Source organism: Saccharomyces mikatae, assembly GCF_947241705.1.
Source record: "Saccharomyces mikatae IFO 1815 strain IFO1815 genome assembly, chromosome: 13".
Classification (NCBI taxonomy): Eukaryota; Fungi; Ascomycota; class Saccharomycetes; order Saccharomycetales; family Saccharomycetaceae; genus Saccharomyces; species Saccharomyces mikatae.
In genome coordinates, this window is record NC_079268.1 from 353,554 (window position 1) to 379,968 (window position 26,415).

The following is a 26,415-nucleotide window of genomic DNA, read 5'->3' on the forward strand; positions in this document are numbered from 1 at the left end:
CAAACTTCAAACACTATTGAAAGTAGTTACCTTATAAAGAAAGAGTCTATCAAAAAAAATAGCGATTAGTTTAGATGTCTCCATGTTTTTTGTGGGTCTTGATATGTTGCGATAAATTATCGCTCCTACTAAACTTCTTCTCACATATATGGCAAGCAAATGGCCGTTCGTTGGAGTGAACAGATCTAACGTGTCTCTTCAAATGCTCACTTCGTTTAAAGCTCTTGGGACATATATGGCAGTGGAACGGTTTCTCTTCAAGTTCCTTTGTTGATTCCATGACGACACTTGATCTCCTGGACGGCGTCATCGATTTCCTTCTGTAGCTTGGCCTCCTTTCCTTCGTTACACCAGCACCATTACCATTTGAATTAACGCTGGTACTGCTTATATTATTTTGTTGATTCGTAAGTGACACTGTACCCATCAAAGGTACGGCAGATTTCCGCCTCCGGAGAGAGGACCCGATTTTCGAGTTCATGGTGTGGTGGTTCTGTTGCGGGAAATGATGGTAGAAGTTATTTGTTGTAAGAGAAGTGGAGGATGATGATGCCGGTGATAATGGAGCCATGTTCATTTGCGACATGGAAAGATCAAAATTGGGAGTAGTATTTGAATTCTGCTCACCTTCTTCGGTCAAAAATGACATATCGCTAGTCATGCCTGTAGTCACCACTTTTGCAATAACAGATGCATTGTCCGAAAGAATCATTGAAGGTTTGATAAATTGTTGCGATGAAGTTGAGTTTTCATTCGGCAGCATATCCTTTTTGGCGTCTTCATTTTGTCTATTAACCAAGTCATAACTTAGTGAGTCATCGATGATTGGTAAGGAAGCTCTTTGCCTTCTTGAATATAGATCACTGTTGGAAGATTTCATACTGGTGCTACTGTTATTATGTGATGATGTTGGTTGTTTGTGTTGAAATCGGTTTAATTGTTGTTGCAGTTGTTGACTTGGATTTATCTTTGTCATGCTATTAGCATCGAAAGAATTTTGACAAGCAGGGTTGTTTTTTAAAGAAGTGGCGGCACCCATACTGTCGTTAAAATTCATATTATATTCATTGAGAATTTGTGTCAGTTCATTGTCTATAGTAGCTTCATTGTTGTTTGGATTCCCTGTAATGTTTAAATTTGTATTGGTGTTCATAGTAGTGGTGTTCGGACTTGCATTGGAACTTGAGTTAGAATTGGAGGTGATATTAAGGTTCGTATTTCTATTGTTTGAATTGATTTTTGGATGGTTCCAAAGGTCCAACGAATGAGAAATGGAATTCCTCGAATTTGTGATTGATGGAAATTGGTTTGTTATAACATCACTAAACCTTCGACGTGACAAATTAGTATCATCATCATCATCATTCAATAAAAGGTCACTCGATACGTAATCATCTAACATGGAATCTATGTTCAATGAATTGAAATAACTGGAATTTAAATTTCCTGCAGAATTAGAATTGGAATTTGAAATAGAGTTAGAATATGAATTTGTATTTGAGTTCAGTTGGTTTCTTAATCTTTCGTTCAAGTTGTTTGGATTAGTGTCAATGAAAGAATTCGGATTAGGAGCATTAGCGAAGGATAGATGATCATCATTAGTCGTCTTTTGTTGAGCTCGAGGGCATATGAGAGTTTCATTACCATTAGAGGTTTGGGGTGATAAACTAATATCGTTGCTGATTGTATTCATGGGGAGATTTGTGACCTGATTTTGAGGGACCGATGAAGGCGAAGGTGATTGCATTGGATTGTTCATGTTGTACAAAATATCGTTCATAGGATATGAAGATGTAAGGGTTGTATATTGGTTTGTCCCAGAGATATCAGTGTTATCAGTGTTGCTATCTTCATTGTCATCTTTATGAGTTCTTGTACTACAATATTTGTTACTTTTAGCTTTTAAATGTAAGCTATTGTCGGTAGTAGAGGGTATCGTATCCGCTATAGGTAGTGGAGAATCGAAAGACAATGGGGGAAGCCCAAATGTTAATGGAGCTTCTTGGTTTTGGATGTTACTGATATCTGTACCATCAAAGACAGAGTTTTTAATATCTAGAGAATACGGAATAATATCGCTATTGATGTTATTCGAGGCATTATTTTCCGTGCGTTGCATGCTGCTCATGCTTTCTATGGGAAATAGAATGTCTTCACTATTGAAATCATGTTCGATCGTCATTTTTAATTTGGTTCTTTCTGTGAGCAGCAAAAGCTAAAAAATTAAAAGGAACACCTAATGGTGAATACAGTATGTTGCGTTGCGGCTGTTACTACAACTAATGCAATTTTTCTCAAATATAAATGAGAAGGATACCGATAGAGCAAGGAGGGAAAAAAATAATATCTTCTTCAACTTTCTTGTACACCCAACTTGTTTTTGTTATTTGAAGGTTCCCGTAGGTTAGCTCTCGTCAAACAAAGTTTTCTTAATCTGGGAAGTCTTGTTGAGCTTGCGTTGCTTTCTTACTATTACCTAACAGGGAAGGCAAAAAAAGGGAACACTGTATACGTGATAAAAGAAAAGTGCCAAGTTCGACTGGTGCAGGTACTGAGTAACAAACACCACTTCTCTGTTTTCTTCTTTATTGTCTGTTTCTTTTGCGCGAAACACGTAATATTAATATGATATTATCAATTCTTTAGGTCGTCTGGAGAAAAGATATTGTATATATTCTCGGTGTCTTGTTTTCTTTTCCTCAGTTTGTTTTTTCCTATTCTGATTTTCAGTATTTCGTAAAAAAGGTGTTTTTTCGTATAAATGGCTCTTTTTTAGTCCATTACAACCAAAAAGAGCTAATATACATGACGTAAATAGATGGTGTCAAGAAGCAGCTTGGCTGCTACGGAATGCGTAGTTTCCGGAGGAAGAGGGAAAGATCAACTCCGGCCGTATAGTTCGGAACGATAAGTGCCATAGATAAGTGAGGTACGGATACCTAGAGCGATATACTTCCTTTAGTGCCTTCCGGGCCGTTGTTGCCGGCGAAACCGGAGGGACAAAGCAGTGTAAAGTTACATTGGAAACCGGCTTTGGCGTAATGCCACTGGCGTATTTACTTATCCGGCGTCGCATGGCCATCTTACTAGTGTACTATACTATGTTATATCTGTATTACGCTATACTATTCAGTTATGTTGTGCGATCTATTTGATATTGTTAGCCAAGGCATCTTTTCGCTCCTCCCAAACAGTTTTCCCCGTACATGCACACACCTGTTTGTTGTTTTCCCACACGCCAGCACTTCTGGCGATGACTCCCAGAAATGAGTAGTCCTTGGCGGAGGAAGGTTCGTGTTCTGGGTGGTCCAAGGCTTTAGAAATGACGAAGCTGCGACCGATGAGTTGCCATGTCGGCAAGGGAGCGCTTAAAAATGTTTTCCCACTGTAGAGATTTTCGCCCAAATCACTCTTATCAAAACATTCGATAGGCTCATCGAACTTATGCCATACTTTCCCAATAGAGTCCATGCCCTTCGAGATATCCCCTTTTTCGTGGATGTTGGCATAGTACTTTCCCGCTTCTGGGACACCATTTACAGTAATGTCGAAAAGGGTTCTGTTTTCTCCGACCTGAACAATTCTTGCTAGGCCTCTCACAGCGGTGTCCTTCTTCTTGTCAATAGTATATTTTTGAAAAGTTTCCAAGATAGCCACCGCGGAAGAATTCGGTTTACCAGTACCTCTTATGATGGCATCTTTGCCACAGCTTTGTAAGGTGTTGATAATGGTAGAAGGGGCAACTGAGCTTTCTACGCTCATTATTTGCTGACCGATGTCGAAATTTAATGAGTTGATTCCCGGGACATCTTTCAAGCATGCCTTGATATCATTCACACAGTTTTCACAGTGCATAGGGATGGCATATGTAGCTTCGTAGGTATCGTTTGTGGTCATTTTGTGTTGCTCGAATAGCTCGTTGTCTTACAATGGTACCTTTATTTTTTTTGTTTCATTTTTTGGCTTGCCTTTAATATATTATTTTTCTGAACAATGCATTTTCGTTCTCCTCCATTCCGCTGTGCTGGCTATACGGAAAGAGGATTATTAGTAAGCGCAATTTTTCTATACTAGACTGAGCTAAAGAGCGTAAGTATGGTTAACTTTTATTTGGTTATTATAAATCACGTATATTTTGAGTATATGAATTGAAAATGAAGGCGACAACACAAGCGTATAGAATTTTTTTTTTCGTTTTTATTTCATAAGCTTGTCAGGGGAAAGGTGTTGATGATACAAGTAAGCTTATTCCTCCAGTAATATTTATTCTTCTTCACTTATATCGTCTTCAGCCTTGTTCATTTCAGCCTCCAAGCTTTGAGCAAATTCTTCGTCACTAGAATTTGCATCTTTTGCGTCGTCTATATTGGAGAGAGCGTCTTCCTTTTTAGCTTGAACCATAGGTACAGGTGCAGGTTCAGGTTCAGGTTGAGGTTCAAGTATATTTTCCTTTGCCTCTGCCTTTGCCTTTGCCTTTGCCTTTTCTTCTTCCTCTTCTTTCTCCTTCTGCTTTCGTTCTTCCTGTTGCTTCCTACCAGCCTGCCCTGGAATGATCAAAGTAGCATTTGCTTCCCTTTCAGCATTTTGAATGTTTTCCTCATGAGGTAACAGGGTAGGTGGAGCAGGCTTCTTTTTCTTTGAACGGGGTTCCAAGTCCTGATTTTCGTTAGATGACTTGGATTTGTCTTCCCTCCTCTTCTTTGAGCTGTTCTTGTCCTTATCATTATTGATGGTGTCATTATTGTTATCATCTTCATATTCGTCGTCGGATAAAAGTCTAACCATTTTCGTTTTTGGCCTCTTGGATCCCAGCCTTCTCAATGCCTCATCAATATTTAATCTGTGTTTAAGCAGTTCGTCATAGAGATCTTCTGTCAACGAAATACCTTTCTTCCCAGGCTTCATTTCGCCCGTAGAAGAGTCCAGATAGTATTCACGGATGTCAATTAAGTTTATGTTCCTAAATTGTCTCACTGTAACTCTCTTATTTTTTCCCAAATCAAAAATGGCATCTGAGGCGGAGAGTCCAGATGGCATACCACCATTATTGTTATTGTTATTTAAATTTCCACCACCATTATCGTTTCTTCTCTTGTTCCTATACCTGTTGTAATATGACATAGCGCTTGTCTTTGTATATAAGTAGAAAGATGAACGTATACGGAAAGATAATAATATCAGATAACTTTCTTGAGTGAGCAACCAAAAGACGTTTTTTTGATTGGAGACCTCTATGAAATTCACCGTTACAACCTCTTCTTTTGTCTTTCTATCGTTCCCTAGATCATATCAAGAATTTTCATCAAGAATAGAACAAAAGGCAAGCCAGAGAGAAAAAGAAAGAGAAAGAGAAAGAAAAGAGAGGGGGACGAGGTGAAAAGAGAAGAAAACACAAGTACTGACAAACAATTTCAAAAGAGAGCAAAATTTCCATGCAAATGATTCCATCAATAAACTCCCGTGATCGAAACGAGGAAAAACCATCCATAAAATAACAAAAAAACGTATGTGTGTTTTGCTATACTCAAATCCTGCTTGTCAGTGATGATAATTCTTTTCGCAGTGAAAATAACATTGTTACCCGGCTATACAGTGTGGTGTTTTAGTACGGCTGCATTAACGATCTTTTAAGTACTGATAGTGGCATCAAACAACCAGGCCATTTCGGTGCATTGCTGTCCTGTGTTGTTTTTGTAGTAAACCCATAGTCAATAGATGTGATCGGTAAGCGCTCGCTATGTTTATGAGCCAACCTGGTGTGAGTGGGCATATGTCGATGAGGCAAAATTGGCTTAAAAAAAATGAAGGAAAAAAAGGGCTGTTAAAATAAACTATGGACAGCTGGCCTTCTTTGGGAAAAGCTAACCGCCTGGAAATAAATGTATGCATCTGTTGTTCCTTAGGTACCAGCAATGTGAATAGAACAAGACCAAGCGAATTAGTAGGTAAAATAGTAATGGGTGTTTACTTAGCAGCGCTCTTTTCGTTGTTGGTCATTGAAATGGCTATCCTTTTTGTTTTGGTGCTTCCACTTCCACAACGTATGAGAAGGTGGCTGTACACGAGGTACAATGCCATAAGTTCTAATAAGAAATTTAGAACATACATGATAGGAATCATGATGCTTGTTGGTCTGTTGTTCGTTGATTCATGGAAGAGATCACAGGTCAAAGTGTCTACGTACCGTGATCAGAAAAATTCCTTTGTAATAAATAGTGTAACTCCAGTCGATGCGCTGGCTTCAAGGGCATACAATCAAAGAAATGTTTACATTTCAGGCTTTATCATCTACTTTTGTATATGCATACTTACGGTTATGAGTATTTTACGAAGGATAGTGGAGTGGAATGATAAAGTAAAAGCTGGAGATGCGATTCTGAGGGAACGGTTAAAGCAAAAGCAAAAATACTTGAAAAAGTTGCAGAGGAAGGAGTTGTGTAGAGAGAAACGGAGCTGAAACAGATATACTTACATACTTTAAATGAATATAAATAAGATTGGTTGATTGGTTCTCAGGAAGATTTGATAATTTCTGGATGAGGGATTCCGGACGACCATACTTCATTAAAATGACCTTTGAAAATATTCTTCTGGATAAAATCCACTAGTTTTTTGTCCCTGGGAGACAATTTGTTGCCGTTTGATTCCACATTTTTGTAGTTGTCCAGAGCAAGTTTTAATTCTTTCATGCTACTCACTCCAAGAACGACTGGGCCTTTTCCCATCCATTCTGAAACCGCATATCTGGTCGCTAAGTCTGCTAGATCGACATTTTGTTCTTGGCAATATTTGGCAGCCTTGGATGCACATTCCCTCAATTCGTGGGAACATGGATGAAACTTCCTTGTTTCCTGCGACCTTAGAAGCGACATGCTCAATATGGATGCATTGCAAATCATCTTCAGTTTAGCGTTACACAATAGTCTTTCTCGAAAGTCCAGGAGTTTGTTATTTTGTAAATTCAAGTTACAGTACGATAGTACTGCGTCCAATGAGCCGACATCGGTTTCCTTGATAGAACAATGTTCAGCTAGCCAAGTGATGAAATCGATTGGATAACCCGATACGCCAATATTTTTGATGATTCCTTCATTTTTTAAGATCCTCAATTCCTTGAGTGCCTCTAAAATGTGTGGCAATGAAACAAATTCCACATCGTGCAAGTAAACGAGATCAAGGTACGCAGTGTCTAACCTTTTACACGATCTGAGAACACTAAATCTTACAAACTCTTTGGAATAATTGAATTCATCGGCACTAATGCGCCCGACTTTGGTACATATGAAATAGGTACTTCTAGGAAATTCATTTTTTAGACTGGTCAATGCCTTACCATAAAGGACCTCACTAGGTCCGTAATATGGGGAAGTGTCAATTGCATTTATACCATGCGAGAATGCGTATCTGATCATGTCCTCCAATGGTATAGATTCTGGCTCATCGGTATATTGTTCATTCAATATGGCACCTCCTAAAACTAGGGGAGACAACAAGGCCAAGTTAGATGGTTCTACCTTACACTTGACGGCCTTATAATCTTCCTTGTTATCCTTGCTTTTTGAAAACATTTTTCGGTGCTGCTTTTTCGTTTTAGACTGGCTGGAATCTGGTTACAGTTTGCCGTTTGCCAAATCTATACTATCCTGCCTTCCGGTCCATCCAGAAACGAAAAATACGAAGAAAAACCAACTATACATGTAACAATACGTAGCCGTATGATTCTATTCGTGCTTTCTTGAATGTACCCTGACCACACGACACCCCTGTTCTTCAGGAAATTCTTTCTTGACGAGTTTTTTCATTAGAATGGGGTGGCTTATAGTGTGCAAGACCGCATGTAAATATAAGCGGATTTAGCTCAGTTGGGAGAGCGCCAGACTGAAGAAAAAACTTCGGTCAAGATATCTGGAGGTCCTGTGTTCGATCCACAGAATTCGCATTAATTTTTCATGTTTTCTTTTTTGCCACGGTACAGACTTGGAACGGGTGGGTTTTTTATTATTAAACGGCAAGTGAAAAAAAATGATGATTCAGACAGAACTGCAAGAGAGAGAGAAAATCGGTGGTTCTTCTTACTCCCAGCAAGTATCTTATGCAATTGTTACAAAGACTCTTTTATCGACGTTAGCTACTGAAACTCTTTAGGATTATTTTAAACATGACCTCGAATAGCGACGGTTCGGATACCTGTTTAGTTGAAGAGCCAACTCCAGGCAGTGTTGAAGCTAATCATCCAAGCAAATCAGTACATCAGCTTTCAACGTCGTTGCCACAACAACAACAACATCATCATGGCGATGAAGATGAAAACGATGTCGAGGATGACGACGATGACGACAAGTTCAGCACGGGAACCTCGACTCCCACCCCGAGCATAACCAGATTTCAGGTGAATAGCGGCACGCGCACGTCTACGAGGCAGAAGTTGCCGATTAAGTACATCGAAAACAAGACCCGAAGACACGTTACCTTCTCGAAGAGGCGGCACGGGATCATGAAAAAAGCTTATGAGCTTTCCGTTTTAACGGGCGCCAACATCTTATTGCTGATTCTTGGGAACTCTGGTCTGGTTTATACTTTCACCACTCCAAAGCTCGAACCAGTGATACGGGAAGACGAGGGCAAGAACCTCATCAGAGCGTGTATCAACGCCACAGACGCTCCTGGCGCTCCCGATATTTCACCGGCACAAGAACAATCTCCGACCAAGTGAAACCTTGAGACTAGGGGAGGTGCTCCACGAAAGCATAGGCAGAGCTTTATAGTGCAATAAACATATAGAAAGCATCATTGCTTTGAAGGGGGTTGTAAAAGGGTTGCCCTCCTCCGGAACGCGGCTCGGAACATACCGGATCCTCCCCTTTTGAGTAATTTTCTCAAAAGAGGCACTTTTGCGCTGTGCCGCAGGAAATTTCCCTTTCGGTTTAGCACCTGCTGTCCTATATTAAGCTGCGCCAAAACAAGGTCATCTCCAAATACTTACCAGCGAGGCACTGCGTACCACATTGTAAACTCTGCTTTTTCTTACCTTACTTCAATTTGCCTAGTGTGTTTTGTTACGTGTATTTTGGCGTTTTTGCTTTTCTTTTTAGTTCCTGGTTGTTGTAAATCAATCTCTAAGTATTTTACATACTATATCATCAGATACCCAATCAGTTTCTCCATTATTCACCTATTTGGAAAAAAGTAATTAGGATAAAGACCGACTTTTGTCCACGTTAATTAGTTCATTGTATTGATTTTTTTGAATTTTTTTTCTTTGATTCATTTTTTTTTAATCGCTGTTTTATCTCTTTTTTTCAATTCAGTTATAGGGAAAAAACGGGAAAAGAAAGAGAAAAAAATAGTGCAGAGGAAAGGAATAAGAAGCGAAAATCCAGAAAAAAAAAGAGAAGCTTTAGATCTGCAAGACTTGCTGTAACAGCAACAATATTATAGCTACCCAGCAAGAATGTCTGACATCGAGGAGGGTACGCCTACCAATAACGGGCAACAGAAGGAGAGAAGAAAGATAGAAATCAAGTTCATCGAGAATAAAACAAGGCGCCATGTGACTTTTTCAAAGAGGAAACATGGTATTATGAAGAAGGCTTTCGAACTATCTGTGCTAACAGGCACACAGGTACTGCTACTTGTTGTTTCAGAAACTGGTTTGGTATACACTTTTAGCACGCCAAAATTTGAACCTATAGTCACGCAGCAAGAAGGTAGGAACCTGATCCAGGCCTGTTTAAATGCCCCTGATGATGAAGAGGAAGACGATGAGGAAGACGGCGAAGATGATGATGATGACGATGAAGAAGATGGTAATGAAATGCAACGTCAACAACCGCAGCAACAACAGCAACAAGTATTGAATGCACATGCGAATAACTTAGGTCACCTGAATCAAGATCAGGTACCGGCAGGCGCGTTAAAACAGGAGGTTAAGTCACAATTGTTAGGCGCCAATCCTAATCAAAACTCAATAATTCAGCAGCAGCAACATCACACTCAGAACCCGCAACAACAGCAGCAGCCTCAGCAGCAGCAACAGCAACAGCCTCAGCAAATGCCACAGCATCCTCGACCACAGCAGGGAATAGCACATCCGCAGCAGTCACTGCCACAGCAACAACAGCAGCAGCAACAGCAGCAACAACAGCAACAACAGCCCCTCACCGGTATTCATCAACCTCATCAGCAGGCTTTTGCTAACGCCGGCTCTCCCTACCTGAATGCCGAACAAAACGCAGCCTACCAACAGTACTTCCAAGAGCCGCAACAAGGCCAATATTAATCTTATCGGTTTCCGTATATAATTCATAGACGAGCATTAAGAGGGAAAAGCTGTTTCCATACAGAATAAAAGAAAAATAGACAACGAGAACAAATACGTATCATTACTTTACGTTAAAAAAAAAAAAGCCCTATCTCGGTAAAAGAATAGAAAATATCTTATTCGTCGGCACCTATTTTTCTTTTGCAATTATTTCTGGTTTGTTTCCTTGCCTCTTTTCACTCTGCTGCCACTTTCTTTCATTAGGCAAGATTCAATCCAACCTCCCATTCTCCTTCCCCGGATATATAAAATATAAAAATAAAACTTTAAGAATATAAAAATATGAAAAACACACATAACTTGTATACATTACTCACATACACACATTTCCAAATAAATTATAATGTAAATTACTCTGCTTCGAAATAATTCTTCTTCTAGTTACATTAATATTGCAAGTGAATACTTTTTAGTCTGGTTCACAGCCAATTCTTATATTTTATCGTCTAATACGAATTCTCCGAAGATGTCATGGCAATGCATTAGCAACAAAATAACTTTCCATATGTAACTTGAAATTACTGCGATTAAGCTTGTATCAATATTAAAGAAGTAAAAATTGACGGAAAAATCGTTAATTTTCATTCTTTCGAGCGGTTTATCACTACTAGCGTAATGTCTGATGTAATATTTCAACCAACGGATATCGTTCTCGCAAAAGTTAAGGGGTTTTCAGCGTGGCCGGCAATGATCATCCCTAATGAACTCATACCTGATAACATCCTCAAGAACAAACCGATGAGTGTGCACAAAGGCAAGTCAACCAGGGATAAAGAATTAGGAGTGGATATAGATGCAGAGATAGAAGGCCCAGAGCAAAGTGACGAAGAAGAAGTAGAGACTTTTGATGACAGTGAGGTTAATCCTGAGAAGTTTATAATTTACACTCCAGTTCTAAAGTTTCGTAAAAATGATGCACTAAAACCGGCTTATTGTGTCAAGTTTTTTTGCGACGATTCGTACATCTGGGTAAAACCCACGGATATGAAGGTTCTAACAAATGAAGAATGTTGTCAGTGGCTAAGCGGCAAGCAACGGAAGAACAAGAAACTAATACCGGCCTATGAAATGGCTCTGAGGGGAAAAGATGGGATTGATATTTGGGAGTTTGTGGAATATGGGTCTTATGGTAAGCCAGATGAAGAGGAATATGTAGAAGAAGAAGAAGAAGTGGAGGAGCGTAAAAAAAAGACAACAAGACCGACTAGATCGTCCAGCAGACAGCGTCAGAAACGCACTTTCGATATAGATATAGATGAAGGTGGTGAGGTAAACAAAAGGAAAAGAGTCACTAGGTCAACCAGGTCAACTAGACAACAAATGGTCGATGCTTCAGAAGGAGATGATGATGAAGTTGAAGATGAGGACGAGGACGAGGACGATGAGGAAGTACGAGAGATTGTTAGAAAAAGGCCTCAGAGGGTCAAAGCCAAGAAAGTAGTGGTGTCGAAGGCTAAACCTAAATCAAAGGCAAAGCCTAAGAAAGAAAGGCCGAAGACACCTAAAATAATCAGGTATCATTTTGAGGATGATGAAGATTGGACTATTGTTGGCTTGGGTCCACAAGATCTATCAATCGAGAAAACAATGGATCCGATTGCGAAAAAATTGTCACAGAAGAAAAACTTGGAAAAGCATACAGAGATTAAGTTGGATTTGGAAGATAAACTAGCGGGCATCAACAAACTGTTATGCGATGTGTTATTTTCAAATATCAACCAAGCTGTTTCTATGAAGGACGACTTCGAAATAATACTAGACGAATTACAAATCGCTCTTGACACCAGGGGGTCCAAGAACGAATTTATAACAATCTTCCAATCGAATAATTCCCTACTGTTAAACTTTAGAATATTATTCAACTTAAGGAAAAAGGAACTGAATGAGTGGAATTTATGGGATCGTTTCCAAAATATTTTTGAACATATTTATTCTTATCAGTTTACACCTGACACGAAAGATTGGCAACTACATCAAGACATGGAAATTCAACCAATAGGGTTGGAAGGTTCGAGTTCCGATGAACCTGTGAAGAAAGAGGAAAATAAAGTAGGAGCATAACCTGTGGTCATGGTTAGATATTGTATTTAATTAAAAAAGGGCAACCTGTGTAATATAAAGTAGGTCAAAGCTGGATAATTTATAATAATTCGGATGTATATAAAGCAGATTTTGATACTCAAGATTCACTTAAATTGTATTGTACTATCAATATAACGTTTTGGAGTCTATTGATCACTATATGAATTACTTTTTTTTCGAATGCTTCGGGCATATTATGGAAGGTTCAGCTATTCTATATATTTTCAGATTCTATTGCTCCTGGTTTTATTGATCCCGTAATAGTTTTCATTCTGCGCACCTTTCATATTTACAGAAAAACTATTGAGTTCTGAAGAGTCAGTCTGGGACTCTAATATAGTCCGCATGATTCTGTCTTTTTAGATAAGAATACTGTGTATTCTTTCACCGAAGGATGGTTGAGTGAAATTTCCCTTCGCGAGTGTATAATGTCTGTTGGTAGAAAAATTATATGCTTGCCATCTTAGTATAGTGGTTAGTACACATCGTTGTGGCCGATGAAACCCTGGTTCGATTCTAGGAGATGGCATTTTTTTTTGTAATAACAATAAGATCTTGACGGCATCAAGTAACTAAATACCTCTGTCTAGTGTAGATGATCAAAGAAATAGATTCCTTTTTAGTTTTCTATACTTTCGCCTTTTTTATGGTCCTATCAGGAAAATTATGATCCTGCTCTCAAACAAAATACGGCTTATTAAATAAAAAAATGCATTGTAAAATAGTAATTAAATCTATACAGTTAAATTATATACTTATTCAAAAGGTCTGTTCTGCAGCATGGTTAACAATAAACACATACGTACCACTGGTGGCGTCATAGCTTTCAAACTTGGAGTTTGGATTATTCTTCAGACGTTCAATATGCCTCTTAACCAACTGATGGTTTGGGTCCTTTATAGGTTTCCTGGTAGATTTGTCTACGGGATAACAGTTAAAGCACGTAATTCGAGCTCGGACGTTGATTCCTTCACCTCTCTTTGGTTTGTTCGGGGAGTTCGCATATATTATACAAGTTTTTGGTTCAAAAGTAATAATAATGCCTCCTAATGAGGTCAGAGGAATTTCGGCAAGGTCAACAGATTCTAAAAATTCGATTTTTCCATAGTTTTTATGACCCACAACTAAATGTGAGACTTTGCGTAGTTGCAATAAAGAATAAGAGGATAAAACATCCATGGAGGGAGAAATGTAATAATTTTCATTGATGAAAGAAGCATCTTGTTCGGCAATTTCAGCACTAATCGTCTTCTTATCATTTTCTAAATGGGCTTGCTTTTGCCAATCAGTGATATTTTCCTTGTTTTCTTCGCTTACTTTTATGGAATGATCTTCGATAAGGCCCTCCTCTTCATTGGATTTTGAATGTAAAGTGTTTATTTTTCCCCCATTTTCTGTTTCTTTTTCATCAATCTTTAGGTTTTCTGGTGTATTTCCCTTTTCATCAATTTTACTTCTAGTAGTATTATCATTGTTCAACGATCCATTATTTTTTTCCTTAGACGCAGCCAACAGTTTCTTATTATTAATTAGGTTCTTGAATGATCTTTTGTCAGGATTGAATAACAATTGGGAAGCTTTTAAGATGCTTTCGTCTAAAGTTTCCTCCTGTTGACTAGATATTGTAATCTGATTATTCTTTCTATCGACTGAAATAGATAAATTTGGATCAGCCTTGATCTGTACCTTATCCATGGCGGTACTTTTAGATTTGAGCTTGGTCGTAAATAAAGTTTTAGGAACCATTTTATATGCGCTACTCAAACTAGCTTTTTTGCGCTCATCAGCTTTGATTTTTGTAGCACTTGGTTGAACTGGAATAGAAGCTGTGTTGACGACAGTTGCTTTGGAAAACAGTTCATTGGTACCATATGGATTACTATTCTGAAGTTGTAATCTTTGCTGCTGCTGCTGCTGCTGAAGTACGTTCTGTGATTGTGCCATTGACTGAGACTGAGGAAACAATCCCCCACCTGAAATATTAGTATTCGTGTTATTCTGAAATAGACCCCCTCCATTAGTTGGTTGTGAGTTATTATTATTATTGAATAAGCCCGTTGAAACAATGCCGTTATTCAAAGAGGAAGTGTTATTGTTTCCAAATAAACCGCCGCCAGTTGTGGGAGCCCCGGCACTCACAGATTTATTGCCGAATAAGCCGGTGGAAGTGGTGGTGGCTGCCGTGCTAGATACATTATTAGACCCAAATAACCCGCCTGATGTGGTGTTTGAAGCTGTACCATTGGCACCCCCAAAAAGAGATCCCGTAGTGGGCTTATTTCCAAACAAACCACCAGTAGTTGATGTAGTATTGTTTTGGTTGGCAGCTTGATTGTTACCAAATAACCCGCCTGCAACAGAATTTCCAGGTTTTGGGCCAAACAGGCTTCCCGAAGCTGGTTGCTGTTTATTTTGAAACAACCCCCCAGATTGCTGTTGCAGATTGTTCCCAGTTATACCGTTATTTGGATTTGTTGCACTGTTAGAAAATAAACCTGTATTGCCCAAACCACCGGGTTTCGCTCCGAAAAGATTGGTATTTTGTTGTGGTTGTTGTAATCCGTTTTGGCCAAATGGTTGGTTATTCGTTTGATTGGACTGACCAAACAACCCACCAGTTTGAGGTTGTGACTGGTTGTTGGATTGTCCAAATAATCCCCCTGTTGATTGCTGTGGTTGATTACTTTGCCCAAACAAAGAATTACCTTGAGACCCAAAAGTGGATGCTCCCTGTTGTTGTCCAAAAAGACCACCCGTAGGTTTGCTTCCAAATAACCCACCTTGTTGCTGTGACTGACCGAATGTACTAGATGAGTTTTGTTGCCCAAATAACCCTGACTGGTTCTGATTTTGGTTATTCTGACCGAATAGCCCTCCAGCGGTAGAACTTTGCTGTTGTCCAAGTAATCCTGCTCCACTTTGTTGCTGGTTATTTTGCCCGAATAAGCCAGTAGAGGTGACGCCACTCGTGTTATTATTCATTCCAAATGCATTCGTGCCACTAGTCTGGCCAAACAGCCCACCAGAAGCTGGTTTGGCCCCAAAAAGGCCGCCAGTGTTCTGCTGTTGGCCAAAGGCACCACCATTCGCATTAGCGTTTGCTTGACCAAATATACCACCGGTGCTTTGCTGTGGCTGTTGTTGAGAGAAGGCACCGCGATTCACTTGGCCAAAGGCGCCTCCACCAGTCATATTATTCGCCCCGAATGAATTTGGTTGCTGGCCAAACAAGTTCGCGTTTGTGTTCGAGTTTTGTTGTCCGAAAAGGCCAGTGCTGTTGGTGTTGTTGGTTGAATTTGTTGTGTTACCAAATAATCCTCCGGGAGCAGCAGGTTTATTCGCCCCAAATGCCGAGTTTCCTGAAAGATTGGTTGAACTTCCAAACAAACCTGTGGTGTTAGATGCTCCAGGGCCAAATCCTCCTCCCGATCCTCCTCCAAACATGCCTGCTGCTGGCTTCTGACCAAATAATCCCCCTGTTGTAGCAGATGTATTGGAGTTATTGTTCCCCATCATTCCAAATCCCGCGTTAGTAGTGCCTTGCGGATTGCTAAAGGTAGTACCAGCGCCATTTTGACCCGTTCCGAATTTTCTTCCTGCTTGATAGTCTTGAAACCTCAATTCTTCAAAAGAAAAATTCCTGTATTCGGGCATGCAGGTAATACTTTGGAAAACGTTGGTAACGCCTGTAGTTGGGTCCTTCTCCTCGAAGGTAGTAAAGGGTTTGATGCTCGTGCCTGCTGTAGAGTTGGGCGCAACAGATGTGGAACTAGCGGAAAGTGACGTGTTATTGCCCATGCCACCAAAAATCGAGCCAGAGGCGTTGTTGTTCGAACCCAATTGAGCTTGACCAAATGGGGTACCGTTGGCAGCTGTGGATCCAGACATTCCGAAGGGAGACTTGGAAGTCTGATTGCCAAAGTTACCGAATGCAGGGGCCTGAGTTGTATTTGCTTGCTGGCCAAGAGCAAAAGTAGAACTATTTGCTACTGGTTGTTGCTGCTGTTGTGTACCAAAGGATGATCCTGTTGAACCAAATGGCTGTGTTGTTGCGCTAGGAAATGCGCCACGGCTAACTCCAAACATAATGATGTTTTAAAAAAAGAGAAATTCTTCAAACTTAAATGGTGCCCTCTCAGTTGCCGCGGTTCTCTATGTGATGCTTCTGGCCTCCATTAAGGTCTTCTGGCCACCTAGTGATTATAAATGTATCTTATTTTTGTTCTTTTTCCATCAAACATGAAAGGAAAAAAAGAAAAAAACGGGTAATGTTGGTCATTATTAAAGTGACAATAATAATAGAACTTACGCGTAATTAAGAACTATCGATATATTGAAACAGAATGTCGGAGAAGAACAAGCAGGATTTTATTGACGTGATGGATGAAGATACTAATAATCTGCTATTCCCTCTTGATGGTTCCCAAGATGTCGGAAAAGATCCAACTATACCGAATGGCTTGGACGCTTCAATAGGGGATCCTACCATAGCTGACCCAACCGCTATTGTAACTAAAAGGAGAAGGCCTCAGGTAAAGTTAACAGCCGAGAAACTGCTTAGTGATAAAGGTCTACCCTATATTCTAAAAAATGCACATAAAAGAATACGAATCTCCTCAAGGAAAAACTCTTATGATAACTTATCAGGTATTATTCAGTTCTACCAGCTTTGGGCACACGAATTATTTCCTAAGGCAAAATTCAAGGATTTTATGAAGATATGTCAGACAATGGGTAAAACAGACCCAGTTCTGAGAGAATACAGAGTTAGTCTTTTCAGAGATGAGATGGGCATGAGCTTTGAGGTCAGCACACGAGATGGGGGACAAGGGTTGGAAACACAATCACCTATGGTTAGAGAACACTCTACTGACCTGGGCATGGAACCTGTTGCGACAGATGGTTTCAATAAACAAGATAAAACTGATGTTAATAAAAATGACAAGGACGAAGATGACGATATATATCACCCTTCTTCGAGTAACAGAAAAAAAAGGGTTTCAGATGAAACAAGGAATGATTCACCAGCAGAACACAATTCCGCACCGCCTAAGGAAGATACGGATACACTATTGAAGAGATTCAGGGTACAAGGGTCCTCTGGCTTTGATGAAAATGAGAAGAAACTTTTATTGGGGTGGTTAGATGCGCATAGAAGTATAAAAAAGGACTTAATGACTGAAGAAGACGTTGAAATGGTACAAAAACTAGAAGAGTGGGAAATGGATGACATCGGGGAATCAGAGACTCAGTACGACTTTTTGCCAGGAGAGGATGAATTTAGTGTTGATCAAGATGAGTTAGATGCTATGAAAGAAATGGGATTTTAACATTGCCTTTGCAGGTGATAATCCAAAAATACATGTGTATATATGTGTATATATATATATTAATAGAAACCGCTCTATGAAGAGCTTATTTTATTGTTTGATTTCTTCCTTCTTGAGTTATTATACAATATCTACTTCTAATTACTAATCTAGGTGGTCCACAAACGAGCCGTGTTATCAGCACCAGCAGAAAACAACCAAGCTTCTCTTGGATGCCAAATTGCATCAAGAACGCCCAGACTATTAATCACTTTGTGACCGGTCAGCTTCTTTAGTGGCACAATCATTGGATTTTTCATCATGTCATCATAGACAGTGGCATGGAAGATGTGTATGGTACCATCATCAGCGGCAGAACTGAATAAAGGTAACTTTTTGTGAAAATTCACACTTCTAACGGCTTTATCATGATATCTCAGTGTCTTGTATGGTGTGCTAGCCAAATCCAGGTCGTGCCATAAAACTCTCTTGTCAAATGACGACGCGATTAAATTATCACCTCTTGGGTGAATATCAATTTTAGATAACCAACGAGCACCAGGCAGCAGTTTTTTTACCAATATTTGTTGAGATAGATCATAAATTCTGACATATCTTTGAGAACAGACGAACAGTTGAGGTTTGAAAGGATGGAACTTAGCATCCATAATAATTCCCTTTGATTTTCTAAATGGAGATTGGGTTAAATGCTTGGAAACTTGATGAATCAAAACAGATGTGTTACCGGAGTCAGGTTGGACAGTGACGAAGTAATCACCCTTTCTATGCCATGAAAGCTTTTTTACAGTTTTTTTACAAGAAATTGTGATACAAATATCTTTTTCTAGTTGCTTTTGAGAAGGTTTGTTCCATTGGGCTACTTGTTTTTTCACAGAATTTTTAGCAGGTTCATCTTCACCATTTTCATCATTATTGCCATCCTCGTTTACTTCTAGGTTTGATTTTTTGACAGTACCAAAAGTATCGTAACCGAAACCGTCTTCAATCTTGGTTTTACCATTATTTTCGATATCGTAACCAAATATTGGTGGTACTATTAGATGAATATTTTCGCCAACAGCAACGGCGAGAATACCGTTATTAACATCGGGATTCCATTCAATGCATTCGATATGATCATCTGGATTTTCTTCGTCATCCACTAGAGATGATCTATAAACTTCCCTACCAGTTAAAATTTCCCATACTCTGACTGTTCCGTCATCGGATCCTGTTGCTAGCCACAATCCAGAAGGATCAATGGATAGTGTACGTACTTTTCCCTTGTGACCAGCGTATACCGTTGAGCAACGAATAGGAAAAGGTCTTAAATCCTTAGGAGAGGGAAGTTCTGGAATTAGAGAATCTGGGTCGATATTCAATTTGTTTTTACGAACACGAGGCGCTAGATACAGGTCCAGAGACCTTTCAAATCTTTCTCTAATGGATTCACCGTAACCAGGAACCTTTCTCAAAGCAGAATACTTTTGAGGTAAGAAGTTTCTATCCCTTTCACTAATTTCAGTGTTCTCCCAAGCTTCTTTTTCTTCAGGTGACAAAAGATATTCTTCTGGTGGGTTATAACTTTCTTCATTAGTTGGTGGAGGTAATTTTGGTGCTCTTAGATGCATGATGTGATCATTAGTTTCAGGAGAATCACCCCACAAATCGTATTGGTAGTTTTCGGTTTTTTCCTTTTCCTTAATTTGTTTTAACTTTTTTGGAGGAATGATACGGCCCTCTCTGATAGCTCTGACTATTTTCATAACTCTCTTGGCCTCATATTTGGATGGAACAAATCTTCTCTTTGGTTCCGGTACAGCAGTCAATGGCATAACCTCTTCATGTCTAGTGAACCAATCGATCAGCGGTTCGTATGGATTAATGGTATCATCAGTTTGTTCGTTCCTTTGAATTTTAGAAATAAGTTCCAGTTCTTCTTTAGTCAAGTTCAAACTTGAACCAGAGTTCTTGTCCAGTAACCCAGTCCAGCCTTCAGGTAATTCGATAGACTCCAATAGTTGATCTAAAGCAGAACCTTTAGCAGGTCTCATAATCCTTTTACCGTTGATATCGTATCCAATATGAGGCATTTCATCGTATGCAGAAAGTGGAATGTTACCAATGGTATTTTGCGTTTCGCCGTCACTGTCATCGCTATCATAAACTGGTTTAATCTCTGGTTTGATGACTCTATCACGACCATCTGCATATTTTGAATAAATATTCGGATCGGAGATGGTATGTAATTTCACCCCCGACAATTTGTCGGTTAGTGAAGTTGTGTCGTCTGAAAACTCAGAGCTGTCGTAGTCCTCTTCTCCCTCACCTTCCTCTTCGGCAAGTAGTTTGTTTAATTCAGTGTCTGAGTCATCATCGAAATCTTCTTTAACTTCTCTGTCAGAAGATAATTCTTTTTCTTCAACGGCGGACTCATATTCTTCTTCATCTTCGTCACTCTCACTTGCTTCTGCATCAATTAAACCATCAACGGAGAGGACATTGTCCTCGTCTTGTTCGAGCTCAGATTCTTCACTGGCTGCTCTTTTTTTCGAGATCTTTGTCTCGGTAAGCTTGTTGTTATTTACCATTGTACACCTAGTCTTATTATATTAGAACAGAAGTAACACAATGTCTTTGCTTACCAGAAGCTATATGCGACCAAGTCTCGTATGTAAAATATAAGCTCATCGCAAACTAAAAAAAAAAAAATTTTCAATAATTTTCACTTTCTTCGATACAGAGAGGGTAATCCATAGCTGAGGTATTGGAACCCACCAGGCGAAATTGTGGTAATTCAATCTTATTAGACTAACAATAATATGCCAGCAATGCCAGTGATGCTAGTGGCACCATAATGATAGTGTTATTGCCTTGAAGTCATTTTTTTACACTCAACCACGGTTCTTTAAGTGAAAAAAGAGCCTTTACTTTATACTTGTCACAATCAACTTTACGCTAGAAAATAAAGGTTGTTGTGTGTTCTTGCAAAATTACCAAATTATATAAATATGAAATTCAGTACTATTGCTGAAAAATTCAGGAATATGACAATAACTTCTTGCCCCCATTAGCTTAAAAAAATTGTTTTTTTGTTTATTGTTTAGGTTATAAAATATGGTCTTAATTCGATTTCCCCACTTGCGTATAAACAGTCAAAACAAAAAAATGAAGTAAGAGAAAAAAGAATATAAGCAAAGAAGTTAGGCATTACACATTAACCAGGGTGGACCTTTAGGGTGAACCCTGAAACACAGAAAGTTATTGTTGTAATATAAATCAACTATCATCTACTAACTAGTAGTCGTACTACTCGTATATTACCATATACGGTGTTAGAAGATGACAAAAGTTATGATAAGCTGTCATCGAAGCTAGAGAAAGCTAAAAAGCGGGGATTAATAATGTAATTGGATCAATGAATAACAATATATAAAACGATGATAATAATGTTTATAGAATTGTGTAGAATTGCAGATTCCCTTTTATGGATTCCTAAATCCCTGAGGAGAACTTCTAGTATATCTACATACTTAATATTATTGCCTTATAAAAAATGGAATCCCAACAATTACATCAAACTCCACTATTGTCTCATGGTAGCGCCTATGCTTCGGTTACTTCTAAGGAAGTTCCATCAAATCAAGATCCGTTAGACGTTCCAGCTTCCAATTTACCGGAATTTGATAGAGATTCCACTAAGGTTGATTCTCAACAAGAGACAACACCTGAGACATCAGCTGTTCCAGAGAACCATCATCATGTCTCTCCTCAACTTGCTTCAGTACCACCTCCACAGAATGGACCGTACCCACAGCACGGCATGATGACCCCAAACAAAGCTATGGCTTCTAACTGGGCACAGAACCAACGACCACCTATGATGACGCATTCATCCTGTCAAACGTCACCTGCGTATTGTCAACCTGACCCACACTATTCGCTGCCACAGCATATCCCACCATTGAGTACTTCCTCACCTGACCCAATCGATTCACAAAATCAACATCCTGAAACGTCTCAAGCTGAAACAAAGGTGAGAAATCACGTCTTACCACCACACACTTTAACATCAGAAGAAAACTTCTCTACATGGGTCAAGTTTTACATTAGATTTTTGAAAAACTCTGATCTCGGTGACATCATTCCAAATGACCAGGGTGAAATAAAAAGACAAATGACTTATGAAGAACATGCGTATATTTACAATACCTTCCAAGCACTTGCCCCATTTCATTTATTACCAACATGGGTAAAACAAATTTTGGAAATTAATTATACTGATATCCTTACAGTTTGTAAAAGTGTGTTCAAAATGCAGACTAACAATCAAGAATTAAAAGATTGGATAGCTCTTGCCAATCTTGAGTACAACGGAAGTACATCTGCTGATACATTTGAGATTACAGTCAGCACGATTATTCAAAGGCTAAAAGAAAACAATATCAATGTTAGCGACAGATTGGGCTGCCAACTAATACTTAAAGGTCTATCCGGTGACTACAAATACCTACGTAATCAATATCGTACCAAAACGAACATGAAACTTTCCCAATTATTCGCTGAAATTCAATTAATATATGACGAGAATAAAATCATGAATCTAAATAAACCGACCCAATCCAAACAACACAGCGAATACAGAAATGTTTCTCGCACATCTCCAAACACGACTAACACGAAGGTTACAACTCGCAATTATCATTACAACAAATAATTCAAAACCAAGAGCAGCAAAAGCTCACAATATTGCTACATCGAGTAAATTCTCAAGAATGAACAATGATTACATTAATGAATCAACCGTTTCATCACAACACTTAAGCGATGACAACCAACTTAGTCTTAGGCCAGCAAGAGAAAAAATCTAAGACAACTCGCATAATAGACTCGAATGATGAACTACCTGATCACCTTCTTATTGACTCAGGAGCTTCACAAACGCTTGTCAGATCAGCCCATTATCTACACCATGCAACACCCAATTCTGAAATAAACATAGTCGATGCTCAAAAAGAAGACATTCCTATAAATGCCATTGGTAATCTTTACTTCAACTTTCAGAACGGAACCAAAACATCAATAAAAGCACTGCACACACCAAACATAGCCTATGATCTATTAAGTTTGAGTGAGCTGGCTAATCAAGATATTACTGCCTGCTTTACCAGAAACACTTTAGAAAGATCGGATGGTACAGTACTAGCCCCCATATTCAAACATGGAGACTTTTACTGGTTATCTAAAAAATACCTAATTCCTTCACAAATTTCAAAGCTAACAATAAACAACGTCAACAACAGCAATAAGCGATGCTTCATATGGTAACCAACCATATTACAAGTCACAGGTTGGTAATATTTTCCTACTCAACGGAAAAGTGATTGGAGGAAAGTTGATAAAGGCTTCGTTAACATGCACTTCAACTACAGAAGCAGAAATGCACAGTCAGTGAAGCTATTCCGCTATTGAATAACCTCAGTCACCTTGTGCAAGAACTTAACAAAAAAACAATCATTAAAGGCTTACTTACCGATAGTAGATCAACGATCAGTATAATTAAGTCTACTAATGAAGAGAAATTTAGGAACAGATTTTTTGGCACAAAGGCAATGAGACTTAGAGATGAAGTATCAAGTAATAATTTATACATATACTACATCGAAACCAAGAAGAACATTGCTGATGTGATGACAAAACCCCTTCCGATAAAAACATTTAAAAGATTAACAAACAAATGGATTCATTAGACTTATTACATTATGGGTGGTATGTTGTAATATAAATCAACTATCGTCTATTAACTAGTAGTCATTCTACTAGTATATTATCATATACGGTGTTAGAAGATGACATAAATTATGAGAAGCTGTCATCAAAGTTAGTGAAAGCTGAAACGCAAGGATTGATTATATAATAAGATAATGAATGACAACATATAAAATAAGAGGATATATGAGTATATTATTATGTAGAATTACGAGATCCAGTTATTGGATTCCTATATCCTTGAGGAGAACTTCCAGTATATTCTGTATACCTAAATAATATGCCTTTATTGTCAGTAGTTTCCCAACAATTGTCTCACAATTTACCATCATCTCAAATGACACCGACAGCTGTTTCAAAGTGCCTCCATGTCTGGATATTGCTTTCTCCAGTATTCCCATTCTGCCTGTTTTTGAACTTCTGCTGCCTTAACAAAGTAGGCTTCCAAAACCGAGTCTGAAGTAAAACTATGGGGTCTAGTCATATCATTTAAAAAAATCTCTACTGCAGTACTCGGCTGTGTATTTCCAGCATTGCTTATTGTTAAAACCGGCTTTTTTTTTGAATCTCTTTTTTCCATGAGGACTTTGAAAGCATTATAGCAGTTGTCTTTAGAGTAAAAGTAGTATGGGGTATTCCACAATCCCTTATCGAGTAAATAATAGTTCACGTTGTATGCAATAATTTTCCATTCCACCCCTTCAACAGGTGGTTTTCGTTTTATTACCTCTGATAAAAGCTTAATCTGAAAGTTATCATCAGTAATAGGACAAACGAACTCTACCATTACGATCGTGCTGCCCGCAAAACCAAAGAGGAACCAATATATATTCAGCAAAAGATATAGATCGCTTTTGCGGAAGAGTAGAACTAATGGAGTTAAAATCACAAACAAAGGAATGAAAAACGCAATTAATTTAAAGTGAGCCATTTCGTATATCAAATAGGTCACATATGAACTGAAAACACCGTTAGGAAGTGTAAAATTACATGGAATTGAAGACGCGTCAGATTCGCCAGGACACTGATCGATCAATCTGTCTAATTTGACATCATTACCTAGATGCGATTTCATACGATATGTGCAAAATAAATAGGTTTGACGGGAGTATTTTGCATGAAAAATCTACTGTGAAGAGAACGCAGAAAAATACTACTAAACCTTTTTGAATGCTCATTTTCTATAACATTTTACTCCCGAGCCGAAAGTGCACGAGATAAATGCTACAAAGAGGCGCCTCAAATGTCTAAGAGCCTCTTGTTCGATATTCTAACTGGTGATTGGAACATTTTGGAGTCCCGTTAATACCAAAAAATTTTACTAGTATACAGTATGTACTAGAGGTTCTCGAGGATATAAGAGTCTAAAAAGTGGATAAAACATGTCACGTATCAATCCTAGTAGCTCTTCTTACCTTTTATACATTACCATTGTTAATAACTGATCAATTAGTGATTGTAAGAAGTAATTAGGTGGAATAAGTCATTGGTGTTTTAAGATAGGGCATGTCATGCGACAACTGGTTTAGATCTGAGGATTATGTCGGAACAAGATTCAACTATCCTCTCTTAACTCGTAACTATATTGCTAGCATACTATCATATACGGTGCAAGAAGATGACATAAAGGATGAGAAACAGTCATCCAAGATGGTGGAGACTGATACGTAGTTTAATAATATTACTTTATCAAACGATGGAATCTTGACAATTGTCAGCAATTCAACTATATATCAGTATGCTCCGATAGCATGCGGTACTCACTGCTCATACTTCTCATGACTTCCCAAAAGACCCAACTTATTACTAGTCTTTTTCCTTTCATGCTGTAGTCACCAATCGAAAATTTCGAACAAGAGCCACCGCTGTAGTGGGGTCCTTACATACAGTCCTAGGATTGGTGATCTATTAGCACTATTATTTACCACCCATCATAGTTGACGAATTTCAAGAAATACTACAAAAATAAATTGAAACGGACAGGAATTGAACCTGCAACCCTTCGATTGCAATCTTATTCCATGGAATTTCCAAGATTTAATTGGAGTCGAAAGCTCTACCATTGAGCCACCGCTTCAACTTTTATGGAAAAGTTTATGTATTTTCAATGTTATATCAATGATGAGATATCGTAAAAACTCCGGCCGGCAACCGGTGATTGATGATCAAAGTTACTCCATAGTATAATACTAATGCTAGTTTTATTCCGATAAGGAGACACAAAACAGTATTGTACCGCGATATAAGAATATGAACGGTGGTGGTAATGATAATTTTGACTATCTCCTTCAATTGACAAAAGCTTTAACGACAGAGTGCCGAGTGAATAGGCAAGAGACTGATCGAATAGAGTTACTACTAAAGCGCCTTGCCAAACAATCAGGGATTTCTTACGATAGATTGAGTAAGAATGTAACTCCGGACTCCTGGAAAGATAATAGATCCCAGATGGCATCACCTCCTAATGAGGCCCAACAATTCATTACCGAGAATTTCAAATTAATATACGAAATTGAAAAGCAAGAGTACTTCAATACTAAGGTTCTTGCACTAATAAGCAATATAAATGAACATTTTTCATACATAAAAAACTTCATTGACGAACAAAATGCAATAAAAGGACGAGATATTGTCACTTTTACATCAGAGAAACTTGATAAAAGGAATAGAAATCTTCAACAAAACTATAAGTTATTGAAGACAGAAAACGAAGAGACAAGCAAAAAAATAAAGGCAATTATTGAACAGTTTGAAGCACTTTTGGGCGAGGTTAATTGGGAGTGTATACCTAAAGATTCCAGAGATTATATCCGCTTTCAAAAACAGTTAGAGTATCTGCAAGACGTATACCAGATACTAAAATAGTTTGCAATACGAATAAAAGGGTAGACAAGCATGAGATAGCTGTATCTTGAATATATACATAAATATATG

The 26,415-nt window shown here is 38.6% G+C and overlaps 15 protein-coding genes and 3 non-coding genes across 18 annotated transcripts; 10 read left to right on the forward strand and 8 right to left on the reverse strand.

The window, feature by feature from the left end:
- Window positions 1–70: 70 nt before the first annotated feature.
- MSN2 (stress-responsive transcriptional activator MSN2) lies at window positions 71–2,182 on the reverse strand (the record flags this gene model as incomplete). Its single annotated transcript, XM_056224749.1, has 1 exon — window positions 71–2,182. The coding sequence occupies one exon, from the start codon at window positions 2,180–2,182 to the stop codon at window positions 71–73; it is 2,112 nt and encodes a 703-aa protein (XP_056078636.1).
- Window positions 2,183–3,147: 965 nt separating this feature from the next.
- Window positions 3,148–3,897, reverse strand: CCS1 (copper chaperone CCS1; the record flags this gene model as incomplete). The annotated part of the gene is made up of 1 exon (XM_056224750.1): window positions 3,148–3,897. One exon carries the CDS (start codon window positions 3,895–3,897, stop codon window positions 3,148–3,150), a length of 750 nt encoding a protein of 249 aa, XP_056078637.1.
- A 366-nt stretch (window positions 3,898–4,263) lies between these two features.
- Window positions 4,264–5,121, reverse strand: SUB1 (chromatin-binding transcription coactivator SUB1; the record flags this gene model as incomplete). Its single annotated transcript, XM_056224751.1, has 1 exon — window positions 4,264–5,121. One exon carries the CDS (start codon window positions 5,119–5,121, stop codon window positions 4,264–4,266), a length of 858 nt encoding a protein of 285 aa, XP_056078638.1.
- An 835-nt stretch (window positions 5,122–5,956) lies between these two features.
- YET2 (Yet2p) lies at window positions 5,957–6,457 on the forward strand (the record flags this gene model as incomplete). The annotated part of the gene is made up of 1 exon (XM_056224752.1): window positions 5,957–6,457. One exon carries the CDS (start codon window positions 5,957–5,959, stop codon window positions 6,455–6,457), a length of 501 nt encoding a protein of 166 aa, XP_056078639.1.
- Window positions 6,458–6,512: 55 nt separating this feature from the next.
- ARA2 (D-arabinose 1-dehydrogenase (NAD(P)(+)) ARA2) lies at window positions 6,513–7,568 on the reverse strand (the record flags this gene model as incomplete). The annotated part of the gene is made up of 1 exon (XM_056224754.1): window positions 6,513–7,568. One exon carries the CDS (start codon window positions 7,566–7,568, stop codon window positions 6,513–6,515), a length of 1,056 nt encoding a protein of 351 aa, XP_056078640.1.
- Window positions 7,569–7,847: 279 nt separating this feature from the next.
- Smki_13.trna8F lies at window positions 7,848–7,939 on the forward strand. The gene is given in 2 exon segments: window positions 7,848–7,884; window positions 7,904–7,939. It is a non-coding gene; the product is annotated as a tRNA-Phe (tRNA).
- Window positions 7,940–8,158: 219 nt separating this feature from the next.
- ARG80 (Arg80p) lies at window positions 8,159–8,713 on the forward strand (the record flags this gene model as incomplete). Its single annotated transcript, XM_056224755.1, has 1 exon — window positions 8,159–8,713. One exon carries the CDS (start codon window positions 8,159–8,161, stop codon window positions 8,711–8,713), a length of 555 nt encoding a protein of 184 aa, XP_056078641.1.
- Window positions 8,714–9,451: 738 nt separating this feature from the next.
- Window positions 9,452–10,279, forward strand: MCM1 (transcription factor MCM1; the record flags this gene model as incomplete). Its single annotated transcript, XM_056224756.1, has 1 exon — window positions 9,452–10,279. The coding sequence occupies one exon, from the start codon at window positions 9,452–9,454 to the stop codon at window positions 10,277–10,279; it is 828 nt and encodes a 275-aa protein (XP_056078642.1).
- A 657-nt stretch (window positions 10,280–10,936) lies between these two features.
- On the forward strand, window positions 10,937–12,382 carry IOC4 (Ioc4p; the record flags this gene model as incomplete). Its single annotated transcript, XM_056224757.1, has 1 exon — window positions 10,937–12,382. The coding sequence occupies one exon, from the start codon at window positions 10,937–10,939 to the stop codon at window positions 12,380–12,382; it is 1,446 nt and encodes a 481-aa protein (XP_056078643.1).
- A 478-nt stretch (window positions 12,383–12,860) lies between these two features.
- Window positions 12,861–12,932, forward strand: Smki_13.trna9H. Its single transcript has one exon. It is a non-coding gene; the product is annotated as a tRNA-His (tRNA).
- A 230-nt stretch (window positions 12,933–13,162) lies between these two features.
- Window positions 13,163–16,489, reverse strand: NUP116 (FG-nucleoporin NUP116; the record flags this gene model as incomplete). Its single annotated transcript, XM_056224758.1, has 1 exon — window positions 13,163–16,489. One exon carries the CDS (start codon window positions 16,487–16,489, stop codon window positions 13,163–13,165), a length of 3,327 nt encoding a protein of 1,108 aa, XP_056078644.1.
- Window positions 16,490–16,746: 257 nt separating this feature from the next.
- Window positions 16,747–17,733, forward strand: CSM3 (Csm3p; the record flags this gene model as incomplete). Its single annotated transcript, XM_056224759.1, has 1 exon — window positions 16,747–17,733. The coding sequence occupies one exon, from the start codon at window positions 16,747–16,749 to the stop codon at window positions 17,731–17,733; it is 987 nt and encodes a 328-aa protein (XP_056078645.1).
- Window positions 17,734–17,882: 149 nt separating this feature from the next.
- Window positions 17,883–20,303, reverse strand: ERB1 (ribosome biogenesis protein ERB1; the record flags this gene model as incomplete). Its single annotated transcript, XM_056224760.1, has 1 exon — window positions 17,883–20,303. The coding sequence occupies one exon, from the start codon at window positions 20,301–20,303 to the stop codon at window positions 17,883–17,885; it is 2,421 nt and encodes an 806-aa protein (XP_056078646.1).
- Window positions 20,304–21,268: 965 nt separating this feature from the next.
- On the forward strand, window positions 21,269–22,429 carry SMKI13G1760 (uncharacterized protein; the record flags this gene model as incomplete). The annotated part of the gene is made up of 1 exon (XM_056224761.1): window positions 21,269–22,429. One exon carries the CDS (start codon window positions 21,269–21,271, stop codon window positions 22,427–22,429), a length of 1,161 nt encoding a protein of 386 aa, XP_056078647.1.
- Window positions 22,430–22,539: 110 nt separating this feature from the next.
- SMKI13G1770 (uncharacterized protein) lies at window positions 22,540–23,040 on the forward strand (the record flags this gene model as incomplete). Its single annotated transcript, XM_056224762.1, has 1 exon — window positions 22,540–23,040. One exon carries the CDS (start codon window positions 22,540–22,542, stop codon window positions 23,038–23,040), a length of 501 nt encoding a protein of 166 aa, XP_056078648.1.
- Window positions 23,041–23,836: 796 nt separating this feature from the next.
- On the reverse strand, window positions 23,837–24,556 carry SMKI13G1780 (uncharacterized protein; the record flags this gene model as incomplete). Its single annotated transcript, XM_056224763.1, has 1 exon — window positions 23,837–24,556. The coding sequence occupies one exon, from the start codon at window positions 24,554–24,556 to the stop codon at window positions 23,837–23,839; it is 720 nt and encodes a 239-aa protein (XP_056078649.1).
- An 896-nt stretch (window positions 24,557–25,452) lies between these two features.
- Smki_13.trna10W lies at window positions 25,453–25,558 on the reverse strand. Its single transcript has 2 exons — window positions 25,523–25,558; window positions 25,453–25,488 (listed from the first exon to the last, which is right to left on the reverse strand). It is a non-coding gene; the product is annotated as a tRNA-Trp (tRNA).
- A 173-nt stretch (window positions 25,559–25,731) lies between these two features.
- Window positions 25,732–26,346, forward strand: FAR3 (Far3p; the record flags this gene model as incomplete). The annotated part of the gene is made up of 1 exon (XM_056224765.1): window positions 25,732–26,346. One exon carries the CDS (start codon window positions 25,732–25,734, stop codon window positions 26,344–26,346), a length of 615 nt encoding a protein of 204 aa, XP_056078650.1.
- Window positions 26,347–26,415: the final 69 nt, after the last annotated feature.